General features: G+C 37.6%; 1 protein-coding gene and 1 long non-coding RNA gene across 2 annotated transcripts in view; one reads left to right on the top strand and one right to left on the bottom strand.

The window, feature by feature from the left end:
- Positions 1–222: 222 nt before the first annotated feature.
- On the bottom strand, positions 223–12,136 carry LOC137093700 (uncharacterized). Its single transcript, XR_010908548.1, has 3 exons — positions 11,999–12,136; positions 11,667–11,760; positions 223–645 (listed from the first exon to the last, which is right to left on the bottom strand). It is a non-coding gene; the product is annotated as an uncharacterized lncRNA (long non-coding RNA).
- uqcc1 (ubiquinol-cytochrome c reductase complex assembly factor 1) overlaps positions 11,723–12,296 on the top strand; it is a 32,613-nt gene continuing 32,039 nt past the window's right edge. Inside the window, exon 1 of the mRNA XM_067458544.1 lies at positions 11,723–11,950. Within this exon, the coding sequence (XP_067314645.1) occupies positions 11,876–11,950 (75 nt within the window). The 5' untranslated portion in view covers positions 11,723–11,875. The remainder of the gene's footprint in view (positions 11,951–12,296) is intronic.

The raw sequence follows: 12,296 nt of genomic DNA, 5'->3' as shown, positions 1-12,296 counted from the left end.
AAATGTATCGACTAAAATAACTAACTTCCAGCGGTCAGGGGTGCACGAGTTGGCTTCATCCCCCTCTCCTGATTGGCTTCATCACTCTGACATAAAAAATGAAATTTATGAGATTAACTCCTCACCCTAATGTCGTTCCACACCCGTAAGATAAAATAAAAACATCATCAGAGTAGTCCATATGTGACATCAGATAGTTAATTAGAATCTCTTGAAGCATCGAAAATAAATTTTGGTCCAAAAATATCAAAAACTACGACTTTATTCAGCATTGTCTTCTCTTCCGGGTTTGTTTTCAAACCTCTAATAAAGATTGAAACGGTTATGAATCAGCGGATTGATTCATGATTCAGATACCACCTGTGGTAACAGGGCATGATGGATCTATGTTCTCATTCTGTTTACGCCAAATGATGACTCTACCATCTGAATATCTCAACAGAAATCGAGACTCATCAGACCAGACAACATTTTTCCAGTCTTCAACTGTCCAATTTTGGTGAGCTTGTGCAAATTGTCGCCTCTTTTTCCTATCTGTAGTGGGGATGAGTGGTACCCGGTGGGGTCTTCTGCTGTTGTAGCCCATCCGCCTCAAGGTTGTGTGTGTTGTGGCTTCACAAATGCTTTGCTGCATACCTCGGTTCACTGTAAAAAAATATTTAGAAAAAAAGTTACCTGGTTGCCTTAAAATTTTGAGTTCATTGAAATAAAAATTTGGAGTTAATACAATGAACATTTTTTGAGATTCGACAACCTTTATTAAAATATTATTAAAAGATTTTGTAAGCATATTGGGTAATTGTGTGTGTTTTATTTATGATGACGCAGCCAAATTGTGCTATTTTCATGATTTATCAAAAAAAAAATTGTGGTTCAGATACAATAATATTTTGAGTTTCTATTTATTAAACAAATTTCCTTCATTGGGTCAACTTAAATTTGTAATTTCAATAAACTCAAAATTTTAAGGCAACCAGGTTACTTACTTTTTAAAGTTAAACCAACAAAAACCAAAAAAAATTTTTACAGTGTTGTAACGAGTGGTTATTTCAGTCAAAGTTGCTCTTCTATCAGCTTGAATCAGTCGGCCCATTCTCCTCTGACCTCGAGCATCAACAAGGCATTTTCTCCCACAGGACTGCTGCATACTGGATGTTTTTTCTTTTTCCACACCATTCTTTGTAAACCCTAGAAATTGTTGTGCATGAAAATCCCAGTAAATGAGCAGATTGTGAAATACTCAGACCGGCCCGTCTGGCACCAACAACCATGTCATGCTCAAAATTGCTTAAATCATCTTTCTTTCCCATTCTGACATTCAGTTTTGAGTTCAGGAGATTGTCTTGACCAGGACCACACCCCTAAATGCATTGAAGCAACTGTCATGTGATTGGTTGATTAGATCATTGCATTATTGAGAAATTGAACAGGTGTTCCTAATAATCCTTTAGGTGAGTGTATACAATACAGATTACAAACATTAAAACAAAACAAGACAGCAGCAGCGCAAACATCTATACTTCCCACATCTCCTCCCATTCCCGACTTTAACAAGGAAACCGCAGTAGGAATAAATGAATGTTTATACCTGTTGCTTCTAACAGTGGGAAATCTAAATCTAAGTCCAAAAGGTAGAAAATTAAACTCAAATTGTAGGAGATAAGAGTTATTCATTAAAATGAATTGGGCGACCTGACAATTAAGTCAGTAGGGTGGCTCTAATGAGAGCTATGATTTTACTACTGGTATTGACTATTTTCACCACCGCATTCTTTGCTTTAACACTAAGACCACCCAACACGATCACACGTGAATGCGTATCAATAGTATGAGTGTGCAATGTCGTGGAATGAGTTTTGGTGTGCATATGGTATGCACTTAATGGCGTGTATATGACACGCTCTTGGGTCGGATGGGGGTGGGGGGTTTGTGTGTATAATACACCATAAAGTGCGTATCATATGCACATGAAAAACTGCATACTATATGCATATACATCCCACGACTTTGCACACTTGTATTATTGTTACACATTTTGTGTTCATGCTCCAACACCATACCAGAATAATAAAGAGAAAATGATAAAAATAATAATATAACATGATATTTCATGACTCTTGCCACTACATATGGAGCGAATGAGCTGTTCCACCTAAGGCCAGTTTGCATTCAGATACACATGTAGAGGTAAAATAATTCTTAGCGTTAAAAGTTTTTGCATTTTTAGTTTGAATTTTGAGCATTATTAGGTTTTTGTGTCGTGAAGCATTCCTCACATTTGACCCGTAAAGGGAATGATTTGTTACTTTTTTTAAATTTCAACCACGAGACTCCCCAAATCCAGTCAAGTTATTGTGTGTGTGTGTGTGTGTGTGTGTGTGTGTGTGTGTGTGTGTGTGTGTGTGTGTGTGTGTGTGTGTGTGTGTGTGTGTGTGTGTGTGTGTGTGTGTGTGTGTGTGTGTGTGTGACAAAAGTCCTAGGGTCTTGGACCACTCCAATGAACATGAACAAATGAGTTTTGGGTTAAAATGACCGAGGGAAGGATGAAGGTTAAAGAAAATCTTACTGACCTCACAATTATGTGTAGTGCCATGAAGTCTGCAGTGAAAATGCAGTGAAAAATCTGAAAACGTATCTGATTAACTGGTCCACTGAAATCAAAATTGAAGTTGTTTAGCTTTTAGTATGACTGTGTTAGCCTTAAAGTTATGATTAAGCTGGTATGTTCCAAAACGATGACAAAAATTGCATTTAGGAGATATAAGCACTCAAAATTTACAGTCTCTCACTTCCGCTAAAACGAATCTCAGATTTTGGTGACATCATCGCAGACTTCACTTTCTCGTCAAATCTTCTGTCCAATCAAAATGCTCTCTAGAATCTAAAGCCCGCCCCCTACACTGCTGAAGCTGCGGCTGAAATCGGTCAGTTGTTAACACACATTTACTAATTCCTACATGGTGAAAGGCACATCGCACACTATATATACGATAGGAAATGATTCAGTGTAAATATACTTTCAGTTGAGGCGAATGAAGTCTATTTTCACGTTAGTTTCACACAACGCAGCAGTGCACACACACCCCAACGTCTCTGGTCTAAATTTAGACTACAGACACGAGAGCGCAGCGCGGATAATATGCGCGAGTCGGCACAGACAACAAACATATCGACCCATTTGAATTCTGCACAGAATGCTGCATTTCAAAGCGATATGGAGGAGATTATGATGGTAAACAGTGTTAGAGGAAACTAGCTTTACCAAACAGAAAGGTCCGCTCTTGCGCTCTAGTAAAACTGTATATTAACGAAACACTATTGGCTGTTTCAAAAAAGGGGAGGAGCTGCTAACATCTGGAGCCGTTTCAGGGGAAATTACGTGAACACATTGAATAATGCGGCGTGTTTCAAAGCACTTCAGTGGGCCTTTAAGGTTGAAAAGATCCGAATTGAAAATGTCAGATTCAATGTGCCAACATTATCTGTGTCAAATCGGAGGGTAAAAATCAAATTTGGGCCACATATGGGTGGATACGAGGTGAAATATCGCATTTATACCACCTCTAAAAATAATAATACAGCCTGAGTGCCACATAGCTGAGCGGTACCCTTATATACTCACTTGGGAAACTGGGTGGACCTAAATGACCTTTGCAGTCAACTGAAACCCATAGCACTCCAAGATTCAACAAGGCATGTTGTGAGTAGCTCTAGTGTCAATACTGGCCCTGCCAAACATCCTCGCCATAACTTTGGCCAACCTTACACAGCATGCCGAGTTCCGAGATTTGACTTGCGAGAGAGCGTTGGAATTGTTTGCCAGTGTTTTGCTGTTTATGATGCCCTGGGGCGATTGTTTTGAGAGCTATAAACTAATGCAAATTTAGTTAGAAGTCAACCAATTAAAGAAGTATTAGGATCAGTGCTAACCTTTCTTCACCTCGCACCAACGGTTCGAGAGGGAATTCTTGCCGTTTCTTGACCTTTCCAAGTTTCCTTTTTAGTGTGAAACATTCGAGATAGCCATGATTATGTTGCCCGCCTCAGTCCTACATGACTAAGAACAAAGCTATGCTATTGCTCATGGTTAATGTCCCTCTAGCTCAACTGGTAGAGATACCAATAGCTTTACAAATCACTTGCTGGAAAAATGTTGAATGCTGCTTTAGATAAGTGTTTGCCAAATATTATAATGTAAATGTGCGGGTTAGCAATGCATACTCAATGGTGAAATAGATCTTGGCTCTTCTGCTTATAACTTTTATAAAGGTAATAGTGATGCATTTCAATTGACCAAAATAATGTAAAAAGATATCCAAAGAATAGGCAAAATCAACATGAAACAATTTTTGTCCATAATGTCAACTATAAGTTTGGGGTCAGTTAGATTTTCTCTTTTTTTTTAACCTTTTCAGACTCCATTTGATGTGTCCCCCATTAAAAATGACATTTTATGACTCTTACATTATGAGAAATGACAAAGTCAAAAAAGTAAGTTTTTAATTTACATTTTTCAATAAAATCAATAAATCCCCAAAAAAATCTTGATACAGTAATGTAGGCATGGTACTACACAAATGCAACTTGGAACAAAAATACTAATATTCATATCTGCATTTTATTAATCAAATTCTATTCAAATGCTGTCTGTTGCAGTCACGTGTGTGGGCATGTTTTTGTGAAATATGAGGAATGTGTATAATGACATGGGTATGACACAGGTATTACAAGGAGAGGGTGAAATATGGGGAAATTGGCCATGTCCCCACTTTTCAAAATGCTTATAAATCATACTGGATTCATTTTTTTAGAAAGTAAAAATGCAGAATGTTTCCTGTGATGGGTAGGTTTAGGGGCAGGGGCAGTGTAAGGGGATAGAAAATACGTTTTTTACGGTATAAAAACCATTACGCCTGAATGTCCCCATATGTCACAAAAACATGTGTGTGTGTGTGTGTGTGTGTGTGTGTGTGTGTGTGTGTGTGTGTGTGTGTGTGTGTGTGTGTGTGTGTGTGTGTGTGTGTGTGTGTGTGTGTGTGTGTGTGTGTGTGTGTGTGTGTGTGTGTGTGTGTGTGTGTGTGTGTGTGTGAGAGCTTGTTTATGTGGTTTATGAGGACACAAATTTGTATAACTACATGGGTATTACACTGATATTACACTATAAATGTAATTATATTTCAAAAAGCTTTAAAAACACACTAAATTATGTTTTTTTGAGAAAGTAAAAATGCAGAATGTTTCCTGTGATGGGTAGGTTTAGGGGTAGGGGCAGTGTAAGGGGATAGAAAATACGGTTTGTACAGTATAAAAACCATTACGCCTATGGAGAGTCCCTGTAAACCACATAGACCAACATGTGTGTGTGTGTGTGTGTGTGTGTGTGTGTGTGTGAGAGAGAGAGAGAGAGAGAGAGAGAGAGAGAGAGAGAGAGAGAGAGAGAGAGAGAGAGAGAGAGAGAGAGAGAGAGAGAAGAGAGAGAGAGAGAGAGAGAGAGAGAGAGAGAGAGAGAGAGAGAGAGAGAGAGAGAGAGAAAGAGAGAGAGAGAGAGATAGAGAGAGAGAGAGAGCTTGTTTGACCAGGCCTTCATTTCTGTGTAAAAAATGTATGCCGAATTCATTGATTTTATTGAAAAATAAATAAAAAACTAATTTCTTTATCATTGATTTTCAATGTGGGGTCCAATTAAATTGATCAAGTAAAAACATTTATATAATGTTAGAAAAGATAACAGTTTCCTCAAAAATACAAAGCAGTGCAAGTGTTCATAACATTGATAATAGTAAATGTTTCTTAAGCACAGCAGTAGTATTTCACAATATTACTGTTTTTACTGTATTTTTACTGTATTTGATCCAATAAATGCAGCCTTTGGTGTACATATAAAAGAGAGTCTTTTTAAAACTGTGTTTTCAAATGGAACAGAACATTCATTTTTGTCTGATACAAAATGATGAGGCGATGTTTCACTCATAGTTACAGCAAACAGAAAACAAAAGAATAAGAAGCATCATCAGCAAAACTTGGAATGGCTCAGCGAGGGCTGAAAAAACACTTTTTATGTGCTCAAGAAACATGTTCATATTCCCTAATCATTAACAGTATTCTTATTTCACTTATTTCTGTGCCTTAATTTAATTATTATATTGATTAATAATACACTGTTAGCTTATCTGTGTGCTTTGTATATGTACATTTCTGAAATACATAACGTGGATAAATCACTTTAAACTGTAATGTAGCCGCATGCATTTTCTGTGAGGTTGCTTTGAAGCGATATACAAATAAATGTGAATTAAATTGCATTGAATTGCATTACGTGCACCGATTAATTATTCAGAATTAGAAACCAGGAATGTGAATTAAAATGAATAATGTAGGCTTTTTGCTGTAGATTATTCTACAAATTATTGCACTGACCATGCCAAAGTCATGCCTTCAATTCTCAGGGAATGCATGAATTTAGCTGACTGCAATGTACGCAAAAACATCATTATGCTGCACCGACATATGCAATCAATTTTATAATTCGCGAATATCACATATACAACACTACATTTAAAAAAGCTTCAGAACAAGTTTGTCCAGCTGTGGTTTGTTATGCTAATTTGTTAACACAGCTGTCAAGAACAAGATGTTCAGTGCTAACACTTGTTTGATTGTTTACATCAGCGGTGACAAAAAGAGTTCATTTGAAAGCACTTCTAGAATGAAATCGCCAACCTTTGAACTCAGGAAATCTTTGCTTGTGGGCACACCTCCACCCTACCTCGCTGCGCCGTAGCCCCACTTTATAGTGAGGGTTTATTTTTCTACGGCTAAACTTTACACACAGGGCAGCTAATTAGGCCCGGGTTTGTTGTTTCACCTCCGTCTGTGTCACATGAGTGAAATATAATGATATGTGCTGACCCTTCAACTTTGCATGTGCTGAGTTCTGTCTTTTTATATATGCCCAACTACTTTTATGGAGAAGCTCACAGTTTAATCTTCAGATTTCGTTATCTCAGAAGACAGAACATGATTGGTTTAGTATATTTGAAGTTGATTTTGGCTTTATAAAAGCCACATTTTTAGACAAGTACTTCAGTCAAGTAAAAAAAAAATTGGAGTATACTTAGGACAAGTCAACATTTGTGAAAACGTGATGTTCCCTTAAAGCGGACCAAGCTGTAGCAACAGCCTTTTCATGCTTTTATGGCTTGTAACCGACTGTGGACACCATACGGTATATTTACGTATTTCTTAGTTCCTGTGTGGCCTGCAAACCTTATAGGCCAAATGATGCGTTTCTGGGGGATTCAGGAGTTAAATACTGGAGAAAGAAATATATACTTGCATTCATAAAAACATAATGTAGAATATATTAGGCTATTAACATGTTTCACCTCACTGAACTCATTGTGAACGTTTGAGTAATGGACTGGAGAAGTGCGCTCTTGAAGCTTTTGTACTGACGTTTGCTGTACTGACGTTTGCTGTGCATGATTGGTCAATATTTTCCTTGCCTTGTTTCCAAAACTTGTCGCCAGTCTGTCCTTCATGCCAAATCGACATACTGACAACGCACACACACACACACCCACACACACCCCACACCCACGACGTGCCTAAGCGAGATGGTCGTTGCACATGAGCCGACACTCCTTATTTATAGCTCTCTTTCCCAAGGTTTTTCTCACAGGAACGGGAGCAGAGCAGGAATCAAATGTTTCCTCTCCTGTCTTCATCAATCACTCCTTATTAATCCAAACATGCTGGAGAACGCAGTCCTCGCTTCACTTGAGGAAAAAGGCCCGCTTTGTTTTCTGTTCTCATCGAGTCAAGCCGGGTTAGAAATGAACCCTCCCAAGCAATCAATGGGTTAAGAGGTATAACTGTATCTGTGAGGGAAATGTGCATCCAGGTGAGCCATTCATGGAGAAAATGGAATAAGTTGCTATTGTGAGATATACAAAGTCCCTTTTTTTAAGAAATAGTCACATATGAGATATCAATAACAGGTGCATGAAATAAAGTCATAAAAATGTTGCAATTACGAGGAACAAAGATACAAATTTAAGAAATGATGTTGCAAATGTGATATAGATGCTATTATGAAAAATAGTCACAAATATAAGTTGCAGTTGTTAGATGCAAAGTCACAAATTACGAGTAATAAAGTTGCAAATATAAGAAATTAAAGTAAATAAGGTTCATTAGCTAACATTAGTTAACAAAAACTAATAATGAACTGCACTTAAAACATATTCATTTATCTTTGTTAAAGTTAATTTCAACATTTACTAATGTATTATTAAAATCTGCTAAAATGAATAAACCATAAACAGCTGGATTTTTATTAACTAACGTTAACCAAGATTAACTAATGCTGAACAAAGGTGTTGTTCACGGTTAGCTCATGTTAACTACTGCATTAACTAAGGCTAACTAATGCAAACTTATTGTAAAGTCAAGTGTTACTGAAATTAAGGTACAAATGTGAAAAAGACAGTTACGATAAATAAAATCACAAATGTAAGATAAGTTGCAGGTGTGAGATACAAAGTCACAGTGTCAGAAATAAAGGTTGGAGTGTAAATTATGTAAATTTTGGTGCAAATGTGTGATTATCTCAACTTTAGCTACAAATTCACACTTTGAGATATAAAGTCACAATGCCAATAATTAAAGATGCAGATGACGAGAGAAATAAAGTCACAAATGCAATGCATAGCCTATAAGTAAAAAAAGGTGAGAAATAACAATTATGCAAATGTAAGATTAAGTCACATCTGTGAGATACAGTCACGTTGTGAGAAAGAAAGTCACACCTGACATTAAGAAACAGGTGCAAGAATTAAAAATATGATAAAGTTGCAATTATGAGAGACAAAGATGCACTGTAAAAAATTATATGTTCAATAAGTTATGACAACATATGTTTTTACATTGTTTTAACTCATCAAAATAAGTTAAGAAATGTTAAACTTTTTTTTATTAGTTATACAAGATGTAACTCATTTTTTAAAGTCAGCTTAACATAATTTAAGTTGAAATAACTTAAACATCCAAGTTGATTGTACCGCAAAAGTTCAAAATTTGGCTTTTTTTTACAGTGTGTAAATGTAAGAAATAATATTGCAAATGTGACTTAGATGATGTTATGAGAAATAAAGTCACAAGTTGCAGTTTTGAGATGCAAAGTCGCAATTACGAGGAATAAAGTTTCAAATGTAAGAAATTAACTTGCAAATGTGAGAAAGAATCAGTTATGAGAAATAAAATCACAAATGTAAGATAAGTTGCAGTTGTGAGATACAAAGTCACATTGTGAGATATGCCATTGATGAGAAATAAAGGTTTAAATGTAAGAAATTAAGTCGCAAATGTGTGACAACTTGAGCTACAAATTCACACTTTTATTTTTTTACTAAACGTGCTTCAATAGTTTGCTGACATGACCTCGAGTGAAGCACTAATTCTTTCACAATGAACAGTATCTTGGTCATTAAAAATTGCTTTTAATCCGTGCATAACATAGAACCAAATATGTTACACACATCACTGTCCCGTAGGAATTCACAAAACTGCTTGCTTGTTTTTTCAGGGATGGGTGACATAGGGATGAACAACATTTAGGCAGTTCCTCAAGAGGCCAGCTATAATACTAGCACGTTGTAGAGTTCACCTCACCTCCTCCACTGTTTCCTGAAGGCATAAAGGTGAAAGCTAGACAAATATTTCACTGGTAATAACGATGACATTCTCCTTCCTGAGTTTGGAGTGCAGAAACAGAGGGACCTGTGACATTGAAGTTAAAGCTCCACAGCTATGAGGAAGAACCTCTCACCTAGCATAAACAGTCAATCGGAAAGCTACGCAAAGACAACTCAAACATTACCTCATCTACTCCCTGCTGTCAAAACATCCCTAGTTCAAAGCGCCGGAGTGTTTCTGGTGCTTTTACGTGTGTGCCATACAGAGAGGGAGGGGGGGCTCTGTGTATTATTTTTCTAAATCGTTCATGCAGAAGGGGCATTACATATTTTTGTGATTTTTGGATGTCGCCAGGCAGGAAGTTGCTTCGATGCCCGGATGACTTTGAACAATTTGTGGACGCAGCAATGCGTAGTCTTGCTTATTTTGTGGCTCTGGAGCTGTGAAGCCAGGTACTTATTCAACATTAATCTTCAGTACAGACTACAGCCAGTCATTCGTCATCTCGACTGATGCGATTTCTCTGTTTAGCGGCCAGCCGGGCGCATGCCACTGTCTGACATCATAAAGCTGTTCACCTGTCGCTGCCAAAACACTAAACATCCCTCTGTAATGCATTCACAATTTGCGGGACCACAAAAAAAAACCTACCACAAAGAGTTCCATGGTATGATTTCATTTTACTTACATTTTGCTATCATCACTATTGACTAGCTAATAATATTAATATAATTAATGGTGGGGTAAGATGAGCCAGTGGGTAAGTTGACCCACCCTGTGTATCTTGCACTTTTATTGTCATGTGACCTTGAAACCACCCGTCATTTCTGCCAGATTGTGAAAAGGAGACGCACATGGGAGGAGTGGAAGGCGCCCATTACTGTTTTTGGCTTGTCAAAGTAAAATGTGAGCGTCAGAGAAAAGACATCCAGGTCTAAAAATATTTATGATGCATGTTGGTGATTTAGCAACCTATAAAACCATGCAAATCATTTAACTGAATAATAGCCTGAATTGGTAAGCCAGTTTTTTCTCTCTCCAAAATCGCAGCTATGAGGAAAAGTGAGACAAATGTTGTGGGGTAAATTGAGCCAGTGTTTTAACTTACCCCACCATTAGGCACTGAAGTATAAACTAGTGTAGTGTATTACGCAGCTTATTAGGTTAAGTTATGTTGTTGTTGTTTTAGTTTATTTGATAGGGACAATGTACAAGTACAGCAAATCCTTCTCTGAAGAGAACCAGAAGATGCTTTTTACCAGATTATAATCATATACACAGATCGGGCATAACATTATGACAGATGAAGTTAAAAAACACTGATTATTTCTTCATCACGGCACCTGTTAGTGGGTGGGATATATTAGGCAGCAAGTGAACATTTTGTCCTCAAAGCTGATGTATTAGAAGCAGGAAAAATGGGCAAGCATTAGGATTTGAGCGAGTTTGACAAGGGCCAAATCGTGATGGCTAGACGACTGGGTCAGAGCGTCTCCAAAACTGCAGCTCTTGTGGGCTGTTCCCGGTCTGCAGTGGTCAGTATCTATCAAAAGTGCTCCAAGGAAGGAACAGTGGAGAACCGGCCACAGAACCATGGGCGTCCAAGGCGCATTGATGCACGTGCATGGGGAGCGAAGGCTGCCTGTGTGGTCCGATCAAACAGACGAGCTACTGCTGTAGAGCTAACATTTCTCAAGAAGTTAAAGGAAGTGTATGTAAGATTGTGGCCAAAACTGGTACTATAGTGATATAAGTATTATTTGAGTTCCATATGTCTAGTGTAGCCTAAATACCATGATCACTGATTCACTGTAATATTGTGTGTAGTCAGCTGGGCTACTCTAAAACATTATTAAAATATGTGTTACCTGGTGTGACTAAATTGATTTATTGGATTCTTAGGGGCAATATTACATATATTAATTGTGTTTTGCACAAACATGGGGAACAATGATGATGGCAAAGCTTACTTTGTGTGGCGGAACTATATTCCACAGCGCTGATTTCCACAGCTCTGATTTCCACACGGACCACTTTAAGGGGGGGACAGATTCTTTGACATTGCTGTAAAGGGGGAGGGATACAAACAAACTGTTACAAAACGTGTTAGAAAGCATCAATCACTGATTCCTGCTTTATAGTTACAATAATACTCTATTATTGTGACTTTAGCAGAATCATGTATCGGCGACCGCTGCAGTCCGCCGTTAGACAGTTATTAAACGCTTCAGCATCGAGAGCTGTCCTCGGAAAGGTAATTTTTATGAACTCATATTTACAAAAAGATAATTACAGTACTTACGTGGTTTAACGTTATATTGGGTCCTTTAAATCGTTGTTTTCATTTACGTTCCAAGACTGACATTATAATGTTGCTAGGAGTTATTTACATAATTTATTTATGCCATAATGGATGGACAACAGTCTGACCTAACTGGACTAGTATATATATGTGTGTGTGTGTGTGTGTGTGTGTGTGGGTGTGTGTGTGTGTGTGTGTGTGTGTGTGCGTGTGTCTGTGTCTGTGTCTGTGTCTGTGTGAGGGAGAGAGAGAGAGAGACCCTTTACCACAAAACAAGTTATTTGGGTATATATTCTTA

Source organism: Pseudorasbora parva, chromosome 12, assembly GCF_024679245.1.
Source record: "Pseudorasbora parva isolate DD20220531a chromosome 12, ASM2467924v1, whole genome shotgun sequence".
Lineage (NCBI taxonomy): Eukaryota > Metazoa > Chordata > Actinopteri > Cypriniformes > Gobionidae > Pseudorasbora > Pseudorasbora parva.
This window is presented reverse-complemented; position numbering and strand designations above follow the sequence as displayed.